At 36.2% G+C, this 23,126-nt stretch overlaps 1 protein-coding gene across 18 annotated transcripts in view; it reads right to left on the bottom strand.

Moving 5' to 3' along the window:
- NEK1 (NIMA related kinase 1) overlaps positions 1 to 23,126 on the bottom strand; it is a 295,240-nt gene that overhangs the window by 167,422 nt on the left and 104,692 nt on the right. For 11 of the 18 annotated variants that reach the window (XR_013169104.1, XM_077144462.1, XM_077144465.1 and 8 more), the window contains 6 exons: positions 18,176 to 18,235; positions 17,872 to 17,931; positions 17,733 to 17,780; positions 17,514 to 17,588; positions 7,329 to 7,489; positions 7,117 to 7,248 (listed from right to left, as the gene is read on the bottom strand). Coding sequence is in view for 17 of the 18 variants with exons in the window: in XM_077144462.1 (XP_077000577.1) it covers positions 7,117 to 7,248; positions 7,329 to 7,489; positions 17,514 to 17,588; positions 17,733 to 17,780; positions 17,872 to 17,931; positions 18,176 to 18,235 (536 nt within the window). In the remaining variant the exon portion in view is untranslated. The remainder of the gene's footprint in view (positions 1 to 7,116; positions 7,249 to 7,328; positions 7,490 to 17,513; positions 17,589 to 17,732; positions 17,781 to 17,871; positions 17,932 to 18,175; positions 18,236 to 23,126) is intronic. The other 7 variants (XM_077144470.1, XM_077144474.1, XM_077144472.1 and 4 more) reach the window with 1 other exon arrangement.

Below are 23,126 nucleotides of genomic sequence, written 5' to 3'. Positions count from 1 at the left end.
TTTCCTGCCCAGTAGGTGGCGCTCGTGGCGGTCGTCTGTCTGCGGGGCAGTTGGCCCGGGAAACCGTGCGTGGGGGCAGGGGTCGCTGGCCGCGGCTTGGGGGAGTGCCGGTCCAAATTGCCCAGCTGGCCCGAGACGCCAAGCGTGACGGGAGGGCCCCGCTATCCAACGTTCCCGGTCAGACCGGGGAGCCACGTGCGTGGAGGGGACCCCAGTCGCCAGCCGCCCCGGCCAGGAAAACGTGCGCCCCTCTGGTATCTCACCGCAGCGGATTCTCCCTGCCCGTTCAGCCATTCCAGAATGGGGTACGCTGTCTTTTTGGTCTCTGTCGTGACTCCGGGAGCTGTTTCGTATTGTTTCTGTTTCTTCAGTTGCTTTTCTGGAGGAGGAACTAAGACCCACACGTCTTATTAAGTCGCCCTCTTCTCCGGAAGTCCTATTCTAATTATTTGATATCAGTGAGTTCATACAAGATTTGTTCTTTTGTGTCTGGTTTATTTCACTCAATACAATGTCCTCAAGACACAACCATGTTGTTGCAAGTATAAGTTCATTCCATTTTATAGCTGTTATTCCCTTGTGTGTATATACCACTCTTTCTTTAATCATTCACTGATTTAAAGATATTTGACTTGCTTCCATTTTTTAACAACCGTGAATAATGCTCCTATGAACACTGGTGTGCAAATACCTGTTCAAGTTCCAGCTTTCAATACTTTTGGGTCTACAGAGTAGTGGGATTGCCAGATCATATGCTAATTCTACACTTAGCTTTCTGAGAACAGTCAATCTGTCTTCCACAGAGGCTGCACACCATTGTACATTCCCACCAACAATGAATCAGTGTTCCTTTCTTTCCATATCCTCAAACTCTTGTAATTTTCATGTTTTTTTAATGAAATGGTATCTCATTGTGGTTTTACTTTGCATTTCCTTAATAGCTAATAAGGTTGAGCAACTTTGCATGTGCTTTTTGACCATTTGTATATCTTCTTTGGAAATATATCTATTTAAGTTTTTCCATTTTTAAATTGGGTTATCTTTTTGCTGAGCTGAAGATTTTCCTTATAAATTCTGAATTTTAAACCTTCATCAGATATGTGGTATCCAAATATATTCTCCCATTGAGTAGGATGTCTTTTGACTTTGATGATAAAGTCCTGCACTCACAGAAGTTCTAAATTTTGATGAGATCCTACTGATACAATTTTTTGTGTATGCCTTGTGCTTTGGGTATAAAATATAAAAACCATTTCCTAACACAAGGACATGAACATGTTCCCTACATTTTCTACTAGGAGTTTGATAGTTCTGACTCTTACATTTAGGTCTCTGATTCATTTTGAGTGGTTTTTGTATATGGTGTGAAGTAGGGATCCACATTCATTCTTGTCCAAATAGAGATCCAGTTTTCCCAGCACCATTTGTTGAAAAGACTGTTCTTTCCCAAGCGGCCTTTGCCCCCTTATCAAATATCAGTTGGTCATAATGTGAGGATTGATTTCTCAGCTCTCAATCTGATTCCATTGGTTTATATGTCTGTCTTTGTGCCAGTACCATGCTCTTTTGATTGGAGAGGCTTTGTAATAAGTTTAAGGTTGGGTCGTGTGAGCCCTTCAACTTTGTTCTTTACCAAGATGGCTCTGGCTATTCAGGGACCCTTACCCTGCTATAAAAATTTGATAACTGGCTTTTCCATTTCTACCAAGGTTGTCAGAATTTTTATTAGGATTGTGTTGAATCTATAAATTGCTTTGGGTAGAATTAACATCTTGACAATATTTAGTCTTCTAATTCATGAAAATAAAATGTCCTTCCACCTATTTATGCCCTCTTTGATTTCTTTTAGCACTGTTTTGTAGTTTTTCACATACAGGTCCTTTAGAACCTCAGTTAGATTTATTACTAGATACTTCATTCTTTTAGTTGCCATTGTAAATTGAATTTGCTTTCTTGATTTGCTCTTCTGATTGTTCATTACTAGTATATACAAGTACTACTGATTTGGGGGTGCTAATTTTGTCATCCACCACTATTTTCTGAGTTTACTGATTTGTTCTAGGACCTCTGCTTAGGATTTTGCAGGATGTTGTGTACACAGAGTCAAGTCATTTGCAAACAGGGAAAGTTTTACTCCTTACAATCTATTTTGGATGCCTTTTATTTCTTTTTCTTGCCAAATTGCATGGTAGAAATTGAAGTACAATATTGGCTATCAGTGGTGACAGAGGGTATCCTTGTCTTGTTCCTGATCTTAGAGGAGAAACTGTCAGTCGTTCACCATTAAGTATTATGTTTGCTGTGGGTTTTTCATACATGCCCTTTATCATGTTGAGGACATGTCTTTCTATTCCTATTTTTCTAAGTGTTTCAACAAGAAGAGGTGCTGAATTTTTACAAATGCGTCTTCTGACTTAGTTGAAGTGATCATGTGTTTTTTTCCTTCCATCCGTTAATGTGGTGTATTACATTAATCAATTTTCTTAATTTAAACCACAATTCCATATCAAAGATAAATTCCACTTGATCATGGTATATAATTCTTCTAATGTGCTGCTGCAATCAGTTTGCTAGTATTTTGTAGAGGATTTCTGTCCTTATATTCATACGGAATAAGGTCAATGCTTTTCCCTTTCCTGAGATATCTGTATCTGGTTTTGGTGAGATGATGATGATGGTCTAGTAGAACGATTATAGTGTGCCCAACTGTTCGGTTTTTCAGAAGAGGTTGAGCAGGATTGGTGGTAAGCTTTCCAGGAATGCTTGATAAAACTCACCCTGTAGTATGGACAGATGAGTATAAACATAAGGATAAAAAATAAATAGAGGACATAAAGGGTTAAAAAATTGGGTAGCCTGAAATACTGGTGGTCAAGGAGAGGGAGGGTTAAAGGGTATGAGATTTTTCTTTTTTATTTATTTTTCTGGAGTGATGTAAATGTTCTAAAAATGATCATGATGATGAATACACAAGTATGTGATGATACCGAGAGCCACTGATTATACACCATGTATAGGACTGCAAGTGGTGTTAAGATTTCTCAATAAAAATATTTTTTTAAAAAAGAGTTAATATAGATAACTCTCTCCAAAGTCTACAGGGTTCGCATCTCTTATTCTTTTGCTAAACCACAACTGTTATATCAGCTTTCTACGTGATTAAACTCTATTGTAGTGATATACTCAAACTGAAAAAAATAAACCTTAGCTTTTATTTTTATGCAATTAAAAAAAAAATGCCCCCTGGTAAAGTCATGTGTTTCTGGGCTTTTCTTTATTAGGAGGTTATTTACTAGTTATTGGTTTGTTTAGGTATTCTATTTCTTCTCAAGTCAGTGAAGGGAGCATGCGTGTTTCTAGGAGTATTTCCATTTCATTTAGGTTATGTAATGTGTTGGCATGCAGTTGTGGTACCTACTTTTATACTCCTTTTTAGTTTGGTGGGGTCAGCAGTAATGTCCCCATTTTTATTCCTCTTTCCTTTTTTTCTTATTGCAGCTAAAGGTTTTTCAATGTTATTGATCTTTTCGAAGAAGTAACTTCTGACTTTGTCAATGCTCCCTATTGTTTTTTTTCAACTCTCTATTTCATTTATCTCTACTCTAACTTTGTTATTTTCTTCCTTTTGCTCAATTTGGTTTTAGTTTGCTTTTCTTTCTCTAGTTCTCCAATTTTGAAGTTAGGTGTCTGATTTGAAATCTTTTTTAATTAAGCATTTAGAGGTATAAATTTCTCTTTAATCACCTTTGCTGCCTCCCATAATATGCTATATTTCATTTTCATTCACCACAAGATATTTCCTAATTTCCCTTGTGATTCCCTCTTTAACTTAATGGCTGTTAAAAATACATTTTTAAATTTCCACATATTTCTGAATTTTCCATTTCTCCCTGTTATTGATTTTTTGTTAATTCCATTGTGGTCAGAGAAGATACACTGTATCATCTCAATACTGTTTATTTCAGCAAGATTTGTTTTGTGACCTAACATATGGTCTGTCATGAGAATGATCCAAATGCACTTAATGTGTATTATGACTGGTTAGGTCTAGTTAGGTTAGGGTATCATTCAAGTCTTCAATTTCCTTATTAATCTTCTGTCTAGATGACCTATCCATTATTGAAGACACTACATTAAAGTCCCCTACTATTAATGCAGAACCATCAATTTTTTCCTTCAAATCTGTAAGTGCTTCATATGTTCATATGCATATATATTTATAATTGTCTCATCTTCTTGTTGAAATGACAGAAGTTTGTCCCTCATATATAATATATACTATATCAATATATAATGACTACGTTTGTCCCTTGTAACTGTTTTTGACTTACAGTCTATTTTATCTCATATTAACATGGTTACTCCAGCTCTATTTTGGTCACTACTTGCATGGTATATGTTTTTCCATCTATTCCCTTTCAACCTACCCATGTTTTTTAATTTAAGGTGAGTCTCCTGTACACAGTATATCTTTGGGTCATAGTTTTTAATACGTTCTGCCAATCTTTGCCTTTTGACTGGAGAGTTTAATCCATTTACATTTAAAGTCATTATTAATAATGTAGGACATTCTTTGGCCATATTGTTATTTAATTTTTATGTCTTATTTCTTCCATTAATGCATATTTCCATATTTACTTTTGTGTAATGTACCATATTGAACCCCTTTCTGTATATATTTTTCATATACTTTTCTTGTAGTTACCATGGGGTTAAAAGTCAACACCCCAAATATATAACAGTCATTTAATTTGATACCAACCTAAATTCAATGGCATACACAGACAGTCTTCCTATACCCCCTCCATACCCCTTTTTTTGTACTTGTTATAAATTGTATAACTTTATATACTGTATGACTAAGACCATAGATTTATCTGAATTTTTATGCATTTATATTTTAGCCCTTGTAGGGAGAGTAAGAAGTAGAGTTATATACCAAACAAGATAAATACTACTGGCATTCATAATTGCCCTTCACCAGAGGTCTTTATTTTTTTATGCCATTTTGATCCATTCTCTAATGTCCTTATATTTCAGTCCGAAGAACTCCCTTTAGAACTCCTAATAGGGTAAGTCCATTGGTGATGAACTTTCTCAGCTTTTGTTTACATGGGACTATCTTAATCTTTCCCAGTTTTTGAAAGGAAGTCTTGCCAGATATAAAATTCTTGGTTCACAGGTTTTTTAAAAATATTTTTAAATATTTATATTTAATATTTAAATTTAAATAATATTTATATTTAAATAATTAAATTAACTACTAAATATTAATATTTAAGTATTTAAATATTAAATATCCATTAAATATTTCAACCCACTGCCTTCTTGCCTTCATGGTTCCTGATAAGAAACTGGGACTTAATTTAATAGAGTCTCCCTTTACATAACACATTGCTCAGAATTCAACCTTCCTCTCAGGCAGGTGAGCCCAAGGGAAATTCAAAGTAGAGGGTCGTCTCAGTTTTTTCTCAGCCTGTGTCTCTTCCTGGTCATGTGTTTGCTAGTGGCCTTAGGGGTTTCCCTATGTACAGGTTTTTGAAAGTCTCCTTTGTTTCCCCAGAAACAGATCTCCTTCCTCCCCTGGGTTTGCCACTACAGGACTCAAAAAAGTAAGCCTTTGCTGCAGGCAATCCAACTCACTGTTTCTCAAAATTATTTTCTCTCAAACTGATTTTGCATAGGGCAAATTCTGGGAGGGGAGGTACACTGGAGAGGAGTTTATCAACTCAGTCTTTCCAGGCTGAAACCAGACCAGGGACCCTGAAAGAGAGCACAGGACAGCTCTGAACTGCCCGGGTGTGGCCAGGAAGAGCGCCAGGAGCTGCTTCCCCAACTCCCCAAAGCTGCACTTTCTCAACTCAGCTCCTGAGCAGCTGGAGTAGCCTTCACGCGCTCCTCAGTGCCGAGGACGCCCACCATCTTCCACCCTATCCCGCAGCCTTTGCCTAGGACAGGGTGGAACAACAGCCACCCTCAGAGCCCCAGGCCCCATGCGATCCGAAGTCATCAAAAGCCGTGATCATCAATGGCCCAATCAGTTCTACCAAATTTGGGGATGTGGAATTTTATGTGCCTTTCTGGCAGAAGCAAGTTTACACCAGGGGCTGCGCCACACTGATGCCAGAAGGGAGAGCACAAGTGGGCACCAGTAACCCAGCCATGGAGAGAACAACTTACTATTTTTTACCACACTTCACCGGCCTCTTCCTCCCGCTCTTCCCTGGATGCCAACAGTGTTTTTCTATCGGACTTCACAGTTTTGGAATAGTTGACTTAGACAGTTTCTGCCTTTTTAATAATTGTTCTGGTGGAAGGACTGATTCCTGAAGGCTTCCATTCCACCAACGTCCCACAGTTCCCCATCAACTACATTTTAATAATCTTTTATCATCGGTGGGTATTATAAACATTTTTATAACATTCAGAATTATTCTACTTAAAATCACAATGAAAAGGTAATGTACCTAAATTTTCACTAAATGCCATATGCACTTCCATAACCCACCACAATGCTGTATACAAAAAATGAGAATATTTAAGAAAACCCATATGCATGTTTAAGAAAACAGGTACCAAGCCAATTAAAACCATTGACAGTATTAATAAATTTAATTCAAAGGCAGAAAAGGAAACCTCTGATATAAGAATCAGACAGAACTCTAAATCTAAAATGAATGTGAACAGAAAACATGCTAAGACAACAAAGAAAAGTGGGATACTAACTTATGAGGAAAACAAAGACAAAAAAACACGCTTTGGAATTCTGCATAAAGTGTGATTCCATTTAAATGTATATTCTGATTCATTTAAAGGAAGTAGATGAAATAGTTATAAATACATGTTTGTTGTAAGTTACCACATATTCCTACAAACATTATGTTCATCCTGTGGGACATAAATAAGCCACAAAATTCTGGCTGAAGTGAAAAGCTACATGATTGCCACAATGTAATTAAGTGGCAAATATGCAGCTGGGAAAATTATTGTACCCAGAAGGCAAAATATTTTACATAATCAATGGTGGAAAAATCTACAAAGTGTAGATCCTAAACTACACGTGGCATGAGACAGAATTACACACAAAGATGAATTCATGGATTGTCACAGTCCAACCTGTTTGCATTGGCTTGTTTAGACACGGCCTTCAATCTTTTCAAAGTTTTTCTAATAGCATCAGCATCAAGGAAATGGTGATGACCTGCAGCCCCATTAGGAAATCCTGGACGTACTCCAGGTGGAATTCCTCTGTAGATAAATATGCATAGTGACTTTCATTACTTTTTCTGAAGCAAAGCATAAACAACTTCTGCAGAACACAGCCATACCTTTCTGGAAGTCCTCGAATATTCATTTCTCCTCTCCATTTAGCTTCACTATCTGCTGCTCTTTGTTGCTGCATTTGATCAAAAATAGCATGGTAATGCTCATACTGTCCTCGAGAAAAAGATGATGGAGTCAATGCCCCTCCAACGCCACAAAAGGGAGCCTAGGAATTAAACAAAGAGCTCTCACATGTTTATCTCATAAGGCCAAAAAGACTTGTAACTGTCCTCAAAAGAAAAAAGTAAACTTCAACACCTTACTTTGAAAAAGCAATTACCTAAAATGAATATATTAATACATATGCAATTTAAATCAAAATGTTTTCCTACTATGTTATAACCATTAACAACTGAAAAGTAGTACATTTTGTTACTGATACTAATAAAGAATAACAATTGCCAAAAGATGGAAACAATCCAAGCGTCCATCAACAGACGAATGGATAAACAAAATGCTCTATATACATACGATGGCATATTATTCAGCAATAAGTAGGAATGAAGTCCTGAAGCATTTGACAACATAAACAAATCTTGAGACCATTTTGTTAAGTGAAATAATTCAGACACAAAAGGACAAATATTTTATGATCTCACTAATATGAACTGTAAATAATATGTAAACTCACAGACCCAAATATAGGTTACCAGGGTATAGAATGAGGAGAATTTCAAAGAATGGGGAGAGGTTGCTTAATATGTGCAGATGTTTAACAAGGGTGAACTTAAACATCTGGAAATGGACAGAATAATATTAGCACATTATTATGAGAATTAACATTGCTGAATGGTGCGTGAGTGTGGTGGAAAAGGGAAGTTTAGAGTCTTGGATGTCACCAGAAATTGAAGGTGAAAATATGTGTCACAGTGACTATCATGGTGGACAATTCCATGATTAACTGTACTAAAAAAAAAAGTTCTTTCATGAACTAGAGCAAATGTACATTTGCTCCTTGTACTTATTACAAGCAATTAATAATCAAGGGGCATATTGGAAAAACACACATATTGCAAACTATGGACTGCAGTTAACAGTAATATTTCAATCCCCTTCCATCAACAGTAACAAAAGCACCATACCAATGCTATGAGTTAATCATATGGGGAGATAAAGAGCATGGGTGTGGCAGTTTCTTCTTTATTTCTCTTCTGCAAAATATTTTTGACAAGGCTGCTGGTTTGGTTTGCTAAAGCTGCTGGAATGCAATATACCAGAAATGGATTGGCTTTTATAAAGGGGATTAACTACATTATAAATTTACGTTATAAATTTATTTACATTATAAATTTCATGGTTTTAAGGCCATGAAAATGTCCAAATTAAGGCATCAACAAGAGGATACCTTCATTCAAGAAAGGCCCATCATGTCCAGGGCTTCTCTGTCACATGGGAAGGCACATGGCCATGTTGGCTGGCCCTTTTCTCCTTGGTTGGTTTCCAAAATGTCTCTCTCTGCTCACTGAGTTGTTCTGGCCTCTGCTTTTTTTCATATGGGCAGGCACCGGGAATTGAAACCGGTTTCCAGCATGGCAGGTGAGAACTCTGTCTGCTGAATCATCATGGCCTGCCCGCAAGGGCATTTTTTGTCGTCAAGTGTCTGTGTCTGTACTTTCTCCAAAATGTCCCCGTCTTACAGGACTTCAGAGAAAGTGGATTAAGACCCACCCTGAATGGGCAGGGCCACCTCTCCATAGAACTAACCTAAGCAAAAAGGTCCCACCCCAAAACAGGTCTACCCCACAAGGCTGGCTTAATAGAATATGGTTTTTCAGGGGTACAAGACAGTTTCAAACCAACACAGCTGACAAGCCCACTCAACTGGGACAGAAATGGTGCTGGAAGAATGGACTATCCATATGCAAAAGAATGAAAGAGGATCCGTATCTCACAATATAACCAAAAATCAATTCAAAATGGATCAGAGATCTAATATAAAAACCAGGACTATAAAATTCCTAGAAGAAAATGAAGGGAAGCATCTTCAAGATCTTGTTGCAGTTAATGTTTTCTTAGACTTTATACCCAAAGTACAAGTAAGGAAAGAAAAATTAGATAAATGGGACCTCCACAAAATTAAAAACTTTTGCACATCAAAGGATTTTGTTAAGAAAGTGAAAAGACAACCCTACCTAATGGGAAAATATCTGGAAACCACATTTTTGATAAAGGGTTTAATATCCAAAAAATATAATGAAATATTACAACTCAACAATAAAAAGACAAACAAACCAATTTTAAAATGGGCAAAAGACTTGACTAGACATTTCTCCAGAGATGAAATACAAACAGCTAAAAAATGAAAAGATACTCAACATCATGTGCTGTTAGGGAAATGCCAATCAAATCACGAGATATTTCAAAACTACTAGAATGGCCACTATATTAAAAACAACACAAAATGACAAGTGTTGGGAAGGATGTGGAGCGATAGAAACACTCATTCATCGCTGCTGGGAAAGCAAAATGGTGCAGCTGCTGTGGAAGACAGTGTGACAGTCCCCCAGGAAGCTGTACAGGATTACCACATGATCCAGCAACCCCGCTACTAGGTATATCCCCAGAAGATATAAAAGCAGGGACTTGAACAGATATGCATGCCAATTTAATAGCAGCAATATTCGCAACTGCCAAAAGACAGAAATACCCAAGTACACATCAGCCGATGAATGAATAAACATAATGTGGTATATACATAACATAAAATGAAATATTATACAGCTGTAAAAAGGAATGAAGTCCTTATGCATGCAACAACATAGATGAACCCTGAGGACACTGAGTGAAATAAGCCAGATGCACAAGGACAACTACTGTCTGATTTCACTGTTATGAACTAGTATAATAAGCAAACTCTTAGAGTGAGAATCTAGAATATAGCTTACAACGAGATTAGAGTTAAAGAATGGGGAGTTGATACTTTGTACAGATTCTCTATTTAGGCTGATGGTAAACGTTTGGAAAGAATGGTGGTGATGGTAGCAGATTATTTGAGTATAATTAACAAGACTGAACCGTATAGGTGAAAGTGGTTAAAAGAAGAAACTTCAGCATATATAGGACACTACAATAAAAAATAAAAAGATAAAACAGGACTGTACAACACAGTGAACCCTACTGAAGATGATGGATTACAGATGATAGTATAAGAAGGTTCTTTCATGAATTATAACAAATATATATACTAATACAAAGTGGTAAAAATAGGGTTTTTGTGGGAAAAAATACACCTAAGGTAAGTAATGGATGGTAGAACTATTTTAATAATCTTTCATCAATTGTAACAAAAGTAACTACTAATTAAAATATATAGGACAATTATATATATTCTATCCATATATATATATATGTACGTGCTATCATCAATAGTAACAAATGTTCCATACCAATGCAAGGTGTTGGTGGTGAGGTGGTACACAGGAATTCTGTTTTTTATGCAGGATTGTTTTGTAAACTCAAAACTTCTCTAATAAAAAAAAAAGTTAGAAAACAGATGTCAGAAAGTATAAGAGTTAAAAGTAAATAAAAAGTGTGTAATACTGCACAAGACACTGTGGAAGAATCTCATTAAGAAGAGGAAATTAATAACCTCAAATGTAGAAGTCAAATAGTACTGAAAATAAGACAAACATTTTAATATGACTAAGGTTGACTGCAAGACTTTAAAACGTCCAAAAATAATAATAATAGAACAAAACATCCCTTTTGTGAGTGTGAAATGATGAGAATAAAAGCCAGACATTAAAGGAGGAAGAGCTTCTAGGTGATAAAGAAAAAACTTTGGCTAACAAAAGATACAAAGAAAAATATTAGAACCACAAAAAGTAAAAAGAAACTTGAGTACAACCCAATGAGACAGAATTTGTTTTAACGTCCTGACACAGAAAGTTGTTACAGTTTTATAGGGCACCAAGATTTTTAAAAAATCACTGGAAGACTGAGAAGCAAAAGGCAAACTATGATATATATATATATACACACATATATATCATAGTTTGCCTTTATATATGTATATATATATGATATATATACACACGTATATATCATAGTTGCCATATATATATATGGCTACAAAAAGGAATGATGTCATGAGGCATGCAAGGAACTGAATGAACCTTGGGGACAGTGTGTTGTGCAAAGTAAGACAGAGACAAAAGAATAAATACACTATATTCTCTTTCAGAAAATACTTATAAGAAATTTGAGACTAGACTGTAAGCTCTTATAGCAACTATAATTAGTCCAAAGTTGTAAGTGTATTTCTAGGTTCTGAAAGACTGAGCTATGGCTGGCAATTCCCTGGAACTCTGAGTACCTCGGTGACACCTAAGACTCAGAGCTGGAGTTCTGCAGCTCTGAAAATCAGCCTTGCTACATACAGTAAAGTACCCAAAAAAGAGATCAGCCTTCAACAAGAGATGATAATGAAGCTGATCTGGTTGAGACTAAGGTAACTCAGAATACAGGGCAAAAGATGACAACGTATGTACCCTAGAGCTTCACCTACTGTATGAGACCAAAGGCACAGAGGTCTATTATGTCTAGAACCTAAATTTTCTGTAACACACAATCCAAATCAACCTGTCTGGATAGCTTATTAAAACAACCCAAACACATGGAGCCCAGAATGGGAATGAGGCCTTATAACTCTGTATATCTTAATATAATACTAGGATACATCTCAGACTGTGGTGGGCTAATAATTAAAAAGCATTGGTAGAGTCCCTTGAAGGATTAGAGAAAAAACTTTACCATCTGGGAAACCCCTGGTGCTCTCTCAAACATTAGGTACTCCCAAGTCAATAGGCTAAGCCCTTCATCTTGAGGCTTGCCCTTATGAAACTTATTTTTGTAGTGGAGAAGCTAAAACTACCTATAATTATGCCTAAGAGTTGTTTCTAGGAATTCATTGCTCAGATGTAGCCTCTCTCTATGCTCAACTCTGCAAGGAAAATTATTACCCTGTCCCCTACGTGGGACATGACACACAGGGGTGAAAGTTTCCCTGATAATGTAGGGACATATTAGGGATTAGGCTGGCCCTGGCACCATGGGATCAATAATGTCTTCTTGACCAAAAGGGGGAAAAGACCAGTAACAAAACAAGATATCAGTAACTAAGAGAGTTCAAATAAGTCGAGAGGCTTCTCTGGAGATTACCCTTATGCAAGCTTCAGCTAGATATTGCTACCTGCCATGGTTTGCCAAACCCCAACAAATATCATGCCTAAATAACACCTAGGGCTCTGTTCACGCCTTAAGTTTAATTTCCTGAAACCCATCACCTCCATAAGATGCCTAGGCTAGATAAGCCCTGAAACCAGTGGGGCCAGTCTCTCCAAGAATATCAACCAATCCATCCCTCTATCCTATATTTTTGATATTCCTTTCCAACTTGAAAAAGTTAGAAAGGGCACAGCCCTAATATCCTTATAGTGTGGGAGAAGGATCAAAGGAGGAGGAGTTATAACAGAGAAGATTGGATTTAACATACGCATATGACTGCTGAAACACTACACTGATATATCTTTTAGTCTCCAGTGTTTTGAAGCAGTTAGAAGGAAAAACCTGAATCTGTGGAATGGTAACCTACATCAAATTCTGAAATTTGTTCTGTAGCTGCTTCTTGGAGTGTACTTTGAAAGGTATTGCTTTTTCTTTTTTTTATACATATTTCACAATAAAAAGCATTTAAAAACATCACTGGACCATGCTCTTTTGATCACAGTCCATTTGTAATATGCTTTAAAACACACACACACACACACACACACACACACACACACACTGGAAGATAAACACTGATGAACGATTACAGATATTTAAATAAAAGGAAATGAAAGTTGCTAGAAATAGAGATGACAACAAATTAGGCAAGAAGCTCCATCAAGGAAATGCTCACATACATTCTTAAAATGTATATCTCAGATTCAGAACCAGAACAAAATTCTGGTAAGAGGTGGTCAAATTTCCTATAAAACTGGCTACACTTATTTAATCTGTTGCTAATATCTTATCCCAAATGCCAAACTTCCCTCAGTGCCTCTGACCCCAACAACCACTGATCTGCTTTCCGCCACACAATGTGCAAGTATATCTGACTTCTTTCACTCTGTATATTGTTGAGTTGATGTATGTTGTTGTATGCATAAATAGATTACTCCCTTCTACTGCTGAACAGTATTTCAATATATTTGGAAACAAGAGATATACCTCTTACATATTATAAACACCATGTGAGCAAATTATATCTGTGGAATACATAACAATTTTTCTGAAAATACAAATTCATAAAAATGGATAAAACTAAACAGTTCCAAATCTGGCAGAGCTAAATAATCAAACACATGTAATTTTTTTTATACTGTGAACTATGTCTAATATTTAGAGGCATAAAATAGATCCCTTCATTTCGAGAATTTCCTTAATTTGACTGACATTATACTGAGCTTCTAGGTCCTTATCAACTGTACAAAAATAAAACAGCACAAGTCAACTATTTCAAATCCTTGAGGAGTAAGTACAGAAATACAGAAACTGTTCTAATCATGGAAAACAAATTCTTAACCATCTATGAAAACACTACAGAAGTTTATAAATTATAATCATGTGTTATAATAAATTACAGAAGTTTATAAGTGAATCAGAAATATATTAAACACATAATATCTAATTTGAAAAATAATCTCAGTTCTCAAAAAACACTGGAAAAGATAATGTGATTGCATATAAGAAGACATAAAGGGAGAAGAACAAATAATCAAATTCCAATTAACAGAAAGTATATGATAAAATCTGATGGCCTACGAGCCTCAGTCTTGGGGTTTGTTCATATGAAACTTATCCCCACAAAGGACAGGCCAAGCCTACTTAAAACCGTCCTGAGAGTCACCCCCAGAGAACCTCTTTTGTTGCTCAAATGTGGCCTATCTCTCCCTCAGCCAACATGGCAAGCAAACTCACTGCCCTCCTCCTCTCTACATGGGACATGACTTCCAGAGGTATAAACCTCCCTGGCCACATGGGACAGAAATCCTAGAATGAGCTGGGACTCAGCATCAAGCAATTGAGAAAACCTTCTCGACCGAAAGGGGGGGAAGAGAAATGAGCCAAAACAAAGTGTCAGTTGCTAAGAGATTTCAAACAGAGTCAAGAGGTCATCCTGGAGGTGATTCTTAGGTATTATACAGATACCCCCTTTTTAGTTTAAGGTGTATTAGAGAGGTTAGAGGGAAGTGCCTGAAACTGTAGAGCTGTGTTCCCAGTAGTCATGTTTCTTGAAGATGATTGTATAATGATACAGCTTTTGCAATGTGACTGCATGATTGTGAAAACCTTTCATTTGATGCTTCTTTTATCCTCGGTATGGTCAGATGAGTAAAACATATAGATTAAAAATAAATAAATAATAGGGGGAACAAACATTAAAATAAATTGAGTAGATTGAAATACTAGTGATCAATAAAAGGGAGTGGTAAGGGGTATAGAAAAAAAATAGAACAAAGGTTAAAATACATTGGGTATTCTTGCCTATTCTTGCCTGCCATGCTGGAGACCTGGGTTCAATTTCCAGTGCCTGCCCATGCCAAAAAAAAATGTGTGTGTATGTGTGTGTATGTATGTGTGTGTGTGTATATATCTATATTACACCATATATATATATATATATGGCAGATGTGTATATATATATGGTAGATGGAAACACTAGCAATCAATGAGAAGGAGGGGAAAGGGGTATGGTATATATGAGTTCTTTCTTTTTATTTCTTTTTCTGGAGTGATGCAAATGTTCTAAGAAATGATCATGGTGATAAATACAACTATGTGATGATATTGTGAGTCACTGATTATATACCAAGAATGGAATGTTCATATGTTAAGAATGTTCGTGTTTGTATGTTGTTATTTTTTGTCAATAAAAATAAAAATAAAATAAAATCGGATGGCTTACACTTTGATAAGTTTGTATTTTCCAAACAGGCAAAATTTGGGGTTAGTTATTATATAATCTCTCTTTTTTTTTTCACATGGGCAGGCATTGGGAACCGAAACCAGGTCTTCAGCATGGCAGATAAGAATTCTGCCACTGAGCCACCGTTGCCCACCTGGGGTTAGTTATTTTAGGATGGGTTAAATGCTGTCCCAGTCGTTTTTTAACATTCAAGAGGTTTTAATATCATGTATTGAATATCATGATAAAATTAAATTACTAAAATTTCTTTAAGTCTACAATGAATTATTGTTATGTGATAGGAAAAACTTCTGCTTCTCAAGAGTCTAAAAAATCTAAAAAAGTCTAAAAAGTCTAAAGGCTATTCCATCACCATTTGCCATATGAAATAACCTAATCAAGGCAGTTACACCATCATATTCACATTCATAGTTCCCACTCACACTCACGGACAGGGAATAACACAAGGTGTGTACACAGGAGTCGGGAATCTCTGAGACCTTCTTAGAGTTCTGCCTACCAACGACAGAGATATGCCGTAGGAGCAAAAGAGGAAATACATGACTCAGACTGGCAGAACAAAGAATGGAAAAGTAAAAAGTCTTTGGATGCTATCCACATGATGAGGTAAACAGCTACTGAAAATATCTCCTCGGAGATTCAGCATTAAAAGAGAAAAATTCTGAACTGTTTGGAAATCTGGAGGAGGACATGGACTGGGGAGGGACCATATAAATCCCGAACTGAAGAAGACTATCAGGTAGGGAATTTCCATCCTGGACTGACTGGTCCTCTCCTTCCCCCTCCCAAGGGAGACGCAGAATACGTATTCTTTCACAGCAGTGGGACAGACCCTGACCCTTAGGAGGCATTTCAAGCCCAGGTCAGTGACAGAGAGTTTAAGAAACTGTGGACCGAAGCTATGTTTTCAGCCCTGGGTTGGAAAGTTCTCCTGCACCCCGGTGAGAAATGGCAGCGAGAGACCTCATCCCTGCTGTGGGGAGTTAAAGAGTAGACAGCTAGGGGTGTATTCAGCCACAGATAAAGTGGAGGACACAGCCCCATACTGAGCTGGATTTTGACTGGCAAAGAGAGGGAAGAGGAGCCAGGCAGTCAGCCTGAGCTGGGAGGTGCAGCCCATGCTCTAGAACCCACAGCTCCGAGGACGAGTAAATAACCAGAGAATACCGCCTGACAGGCAAGTACAAGAGACAAGAGAATTGAAGGGCTTTTTCAAAGACCACCCAGAAAACTATTTCACACCGACAGGAGCAGGTCTGGAATCTGCATGAGAACCTGCTGGGGTTTTGGCTGAGAAACAAACACGACCCAACTGTTATAAGGAGTGCCCTAAAACAAATGAGGTCTCGCAGGAAGCTGAAAAAAGAGCACCACTGCAATACAGCAGTTGAAAAAAAAGTGAGTCCTTGCTAGTCAAGTTCCAGGCACTGTTCTCAGAACTTTTCATATTTTCTTTTTAAGATGAAGAAGCCCAAGCTCTGAAAAGTTATGAAACGTGCCAAGGATATAAGTCTGTATCCATCAAAAGGAGATATATGAATTAACATATCGGGTAAATGTGCGGATGTGCAGTTAAAGAGGGAGAGGTTGTTTCAAACAAAGGTGCAAAGAATGATAAAGATCCAGCAGGCTTCAGAGCATAAGGAAATAGTGAGCACGGTTTTTAGTTCAGCATGATGACCTACAGCGCATGGTAGGAATGGACAGAGATGAGCCTGGTGAGACTGGGAGGGGCCAGATTAAGAAGGGTTTTTTTTTTTTTTTTTACATGGGCAGGCACCGGGAATCGAACCCGGGTCCTTGGGCATGGCAGGCAAGCATTCTTGCCTGCTGAGCCACCGTGGCGCTCCCAAGAAGGGTTTTTATAAAGACCTTAAGCCTCCATAAAAGCTATGGAGGTACAAAAGGATTTCAGGTTGACACACGATAAATTTTATTTGATTTTTAAAAGATCCCTCTGGCAGGAATGGTGTATCCTGGCCTTCATATCAAGTTTTTTGGGCAATTTCAATAATGTCACGTATTTGTTATCAATACACATTATATATCAAATACATGCAGGAAAGGCACAAATTTCTAACAGATGCTGGAGAATTTGTGTGCAAAAAATTACCTATAATATTTTACACACACAACCAGTTCCATACATTTTGAAGGGCAAGGGGAAACTGGAGAAAAACGGAGCATCACTTTAGCTGCACCGGCATCAAATGCCTACCTTTACTTCTCCACTTCCACCAGCACTTAGAACATTTCTCCATCCTTGTTCCCTGGCCCTGTTTATTTTCTCCAACTTTGAGAAAAAGAAACAAAACACCACTTCACATATTTAATATGAAATACATTTAGCAACAAAAAGGAAATTAGAATATTTCTTTTAAAAAAGTGTGGGAGAAGAGTGAAGAATCCATTATGGAAAAATGGATTATCCTCTTACCCTTTCCTTTTCTTGCCTTTTCACCTGTTCAGCCTTCATTAAACTAATCTGTAACAATTTTAAAGATAAACTTCTTAGAACTCTTAAAACTATTATTATCTACAACTTGGAAATGAACAAAAATAGGAACAAAAACTACCTGATCCTTTTGTTTCCTTTCTTTTTCATTAGTTTCCAACCTTCTCTTTCTTGTTCCTTCCTTAAATAAAAATAATAACATTTTTATCAATAATAATTCCACTTTTTCTAGTCTTATCAGAAAAATTAGTACATCAAGACAAAGGTATGCCCAGGGAGGTTGAAAAAAAAAGAAAACAAGTTGGGGACATTTGGTTGAAAGAAATAAGGCACAAAGGTTTGGAGGTTTTATATTATAAAATTCTGCTTTTTATTTTATAATTATTTTTGCAAAACCTTAAAATAAGAGACAGATGTCTTTATACCTCAAACATTTTCCTCCTTTCTTCCCCAGGATTCATTTTCTTCACTGGAGTTTGATAGACCTGGATAAAAAGTGAAACCATAAATTAGATTAATTCTAAGGTACAACCTGAAAATTCCTAATTCATGGAGAGTTAAAAAGAAAAAAGGTAAAACTACGACTGCTGTAACTCTCCTTCAAAACATATTATCCCTAAAAATAAAGAACCACTACGCTGTATATGTTGTCTGTTAAACACAGAGAAACATTAGAGTCAAAGAAAACTTGCGGAAGGTTCTTCTCCAATCGTCAATTAAACAGCTTTGGGCTCAGATGTAGATCTGATTTTTAACATTTTCTAATATTATGAAAATATAATTTCATTTTAAAAGCCAACCAATGAAGAGAATTTATTTAAAAAATTAGTTGCACAATATATGTTCACTATATAAAATTCAAGTAAGTGTAAAAATTATAGCCTTACTTCAATCTTCACCTTCTATGGTGACCACTGTTAACGTTTTCACGAGTATCCTTCCAGATGTTGTTTAATGCATTTATATACATTATGTAAATACATACAGAATCTTAACTTTTTATGCTTTTTACATAAAATGACAATGTGTTATTTGACCAAAAAAACAAACGTTTTCTTAATAAGGTGTCCTTGTGTTTATACACGATAGCAAGCAAATTAACTATAACATTCAATATTATAGATAAGACTAATTTAACCATATCTCTAAGGACAGACATAGGGTTAGTTTCAATGTTTTCCTACTCCACAGACTATGAAGAACCTCCTTTTATTGCTTTTCAAGAAAGGCAAGTTTTTAGACATGGAATTACAGGGTAAAAATACAAATTAAATGTTGAAAGAAACTGCCTTTCCAAGTGGTTGCACCAATAATGCTCACACCAAAGGACCCATTTTCCCCACATTCTCATAAATACTGGGTGTTATTAGATTATCTTGAATTTCTACTTCTCGTAAAGGTTAAAAATATTTTTCAATTTATTAGGTAGTTATATTTCTTATTTATTCTAATTGTTCACATAATAGGTTGTTCAAATTTAGGAGCTCTTTGTATACTGGAAAATTAGACCGGGCCTGTTATACATGTCGTAAATATTTTTTCTGAGTTTGTCTTTTATTTTTGATTGTTGTTTATTGTATCTTTCACTGCACAGGAGTTTGAACTGTATACAGTTAAATATAAATCTTTTCCTTTATGGTATTTGCATATACCATCTTCTTTAGGAAGACATTCTAGAACTCAATAACATTTTCATTTTTAAATTTTAATCTTTACTGGAATATATTTTTGTTTATTGAATGAGTTAAGGACCTAATTTAATTTTTCTCTAGACAATCTATGTCATAAGCATTTATTGGCTGATATATCTTTTTTTCCATTCATTTGAATATGAATTGCTTCACTTATAATACAATAATTCTCCCAGCCCCAACAGTAGGTCAGTTTCTCAACTCCCAGTTCTATGCTACTTAGCCATCTCTGCTTCACCCCACCCATCCTTTCTTAAACTTTTAAATAAGGTCACCTACAGAAAAGCAGATGAAACACACACAGAGTTTACACCCAATGCAAACACCAACCAGGTCAAGAAAGAGAACACGGGGCGGGCCGCGGTGGCTCAGCGGGCAAAGTGCTTGCCTGCTATGCCGGAGGACCTCGGTTCGATTCCCGGCCCCAGCCCATGTAACAAAAAACGGAAAAACAAAATACAATAAAACAAGAAAATGTTTAAAGATGTTTCCCTTTCTTCCTTCCTTCCTTTCTTCCTTCCTTCCTTCCTTCTATCTGTCTTTCCTTTAAAAAAAAAAAAAAAAAAAAAAAAAGAAAGAGAACACGGTCAACACCTGGAGTCTTCCGTGCGCCCCTCCAAACCCACAGACACCCAACACCCGGAGTCTTCCGTGCGCCCCTCCAAACCCACAGACACCCACGTCCTCCAAAGAGGAACCACTGCCCTGACTCTAGGGACAATCTTCCTCCCACTTTTCTTTATGGCTCTACCACATTTATGTCTTCTAAACTAACTAGTTTGGTATTTTTTCTGTTTATGAGATTTGTATTATTGGAATTGTACAATATATACTCTTTTGCGCCTTGCTTCTTTTGCTCAGCACCGTGATTGTGAGACCTGGACGTGTTGTTAAGAGCCGCACCTGCTTTTCACTGATACATGCACAGTATTCCACGGATACTGGTTCATGACAGTGATCTTACACTTTTCTTATTACAGCTGTTCTGTAATATTCTGGGAGTTTTGTTGCTATTTTTTTTTCTATTTCATTTTCTAGCTCATTACTCATTTTTGCATGTTAATCTATCAGGCCACTTTATGAATTCATTAACAGTTTGCTGGTGCTTACTAGGATCCTCTAGGTAGGTAACCCTGCAATCTATAAATAATGTCTATGTTTTCTCTTCTGTCTCAATATTTATGTTCCTTAATTCTTTCTCTTTTTAATTGTACTGACCAGGATCTCCAAGATAAGAAAGAGGAAATGATAGCAATGATACCAAACATCTTTGTCATGTTCCTGTTTTTCACAGTAATGCTTCCAATTTTGCATCATTATGCATAATATCTACCACAGGTCTCTGGTACATATACTGTATCAAATTAAAAACTCTTCCCTTTATATCTGGAATCAAGAAGATTTTAAAACAAGAATTGGTATTAAATTTTATTACTCTGCATCTGCTGAGACGATTTATATATCATTTTCTCCTCTAATCTATTAACTGTTAATAGAGTAAAATGCAGTTATCAGTTCCCCACTGCTGAACATTCCTATATTCCTGGAATGAACCCTACTTGATAATTATTAAATTATTCTTTTGACATACTTTTAATCTGATTTACATTTTAAAATAAAATTGCTTTTTATGATTTCTACATGTAAGCTCATAAGTAAAACTGACCTGTGGTTTTTGTTTCTTTTTTATCTCACCCAATTTTTAATCAGTTTTAAAGGAACACTGTACAAAATTAATCATGTAAGTGGGGTTTCAATACAAAAGGAAGCAGCTGCTACTTAAAAAAATTACTTTGATGATCATTTACATTATTATTAAAATAAGCTAGCATCTGAATGAATTATAAAGAGGTCTCCAGTAACAATTCATTTCAAGAGTAACTATATTTTAGAGAAAATCAGCATTACAAAATTACTCTTACATACTAATCATTACCTCATTTTCTAGATTTTGTAGACTGACCATAAAAGATAAACACTAAAATTTTGAACTTGAGAAACAAATTCAGAGTATCAAAGAATCAGCATGATTCCCAAACAACATAAAATCAGTGGAATTTATTTCAGAAATATGTCACTGTTAAATATTATTTCACTCACCATATATGAAAAAGAACTCTTAGAAAAGAAGACGTAAGTTTATTTCTACTGAAAAAATTTCAGAGAGATATTTAAAGCTTCTGCTTACTTTAAAAAGAGCACAATATATAACTTTATTAAACTGTATACTTCCTTCTTAGGAAATGTAACTATTTTACTTTAGTGCATACATTACTTGAGTTCAATGAAATGTTATTACTTAGAATATGTAATACCATCCCATGAGTTGACGAAGTTACAGCGAGAATAATTATTTTCTTATAATATGCCTTGGGCATTTTAATTAAACTACATCAATTTTATTGATGCCACGCTTTAAGTCAACAGTGTTATCAGCAACATGATAAGCGGTGTTAAATCTCAGAGTTGGTTCTTTCAGGAAAGATAACTGAATGGTGACCTAATTTCCTAACTAAACGCCCACGGCAGTGTGGCTCCCAGGACTCCAGGCCCATCCCACACCCCCATCCCTCCCTGCATTATTAGTTCCCAATCCTTAAGCTCTAGTTTTGGCTAGTTCTTTCAATTCAACTCTCACTTAAGCTAATCATTTCTCACCACTTACCTGATGAGATAAAGAGTATACTAAAATATTTAAAGCATAGTAGTTTTCAAATTTTCCCACAAGCAACCTACAGTAATTTTCACATTTGAACCCAGTAAAGACACGCGCACACACACGTTTCATAAAATACCTCTATTATGTGTAGTGGAGTCTGCTACTTTCTATTCTATCACTTTTTTAAAAATCCCTGATTTTTAACCCATTAAAATGATTTTGCCACACTAACAGTTGGCAAGCCGTTTGCTTTAAACACTCAAGAGAGTTCTGCAAGCACTATTGTTGAAGTACAAGAAAAAAATACAATTGTATATGATACTCTTCTTAGTATAACAGAGAATAAATTTCAAGATATGTTCTAAGTATACTGAAATTAAATTAGCAGGGAAGCTTCGTAAAAATACATATTTCTTCTATACAAAGGAATGATTAATATTGGCAATAAAAGGGAATAAAGGAATAAAGTATTGATACATTAGCATGCATAACATGTATACAGCATAGATCAGCCTTGAAAACACATGGCAAGTAAAAAAGCCAATCACAAAAGACCACATACTACATGATTCCATTTGCATGAAATGTTCAGAATAGCCAAATCTATATATAGAGAAAATAGATTGGGTTTACCTAGGGCTACATGGCGTTGAGAGCCAAGGGGAACCAGGGAGTGAATGCTAATGAGAACTCTCTTTCTGGGTTAAGGGAAATGTTCTAAAATTGATTATGGTAATGGTGGCACAGCTCTGTCAATAAATGAAAAATTGTACATCTCAAATGGGTGAACTGTATGGGTTGTAAATTATATCTCGAGAAAACTTTTTTATCAGAAAATACGTATTCCCAAGAGCTGCTAAATCATAATCTCTGAACATAAATCCCTGAATTCTATGTTTTCACAAGTCATAGAAGTTACTCTAATGCAGCCATTCTAGCACCAGTCCCAAACAATGGGAACCACAAAACCAAATTGTTTGACACAATGGTTGCTGAGCAAGAACTAGAATGCTGAACACAGCATCA

This window comes from Tamandua tetradactyla, chromosome 26 (genome assembly GCF_023851605.1).
Source record: "Tamandua tetradactyla isolate mTamTet1 chromosome 26, mTamTet1.pri, whole genome shotgun sequence".
NCBI classification, from domain to species: Eukaryota; Metazoa; Chordata; class Mammalia; order Pilosa; family Myrmecophagidae; genus Tamandua; species Tamandua tetradactyla.
Note: the sequence above shows the minus strand (reverse complement) of the source record. Positions and strands in the feature narration are given on the sequence as shown.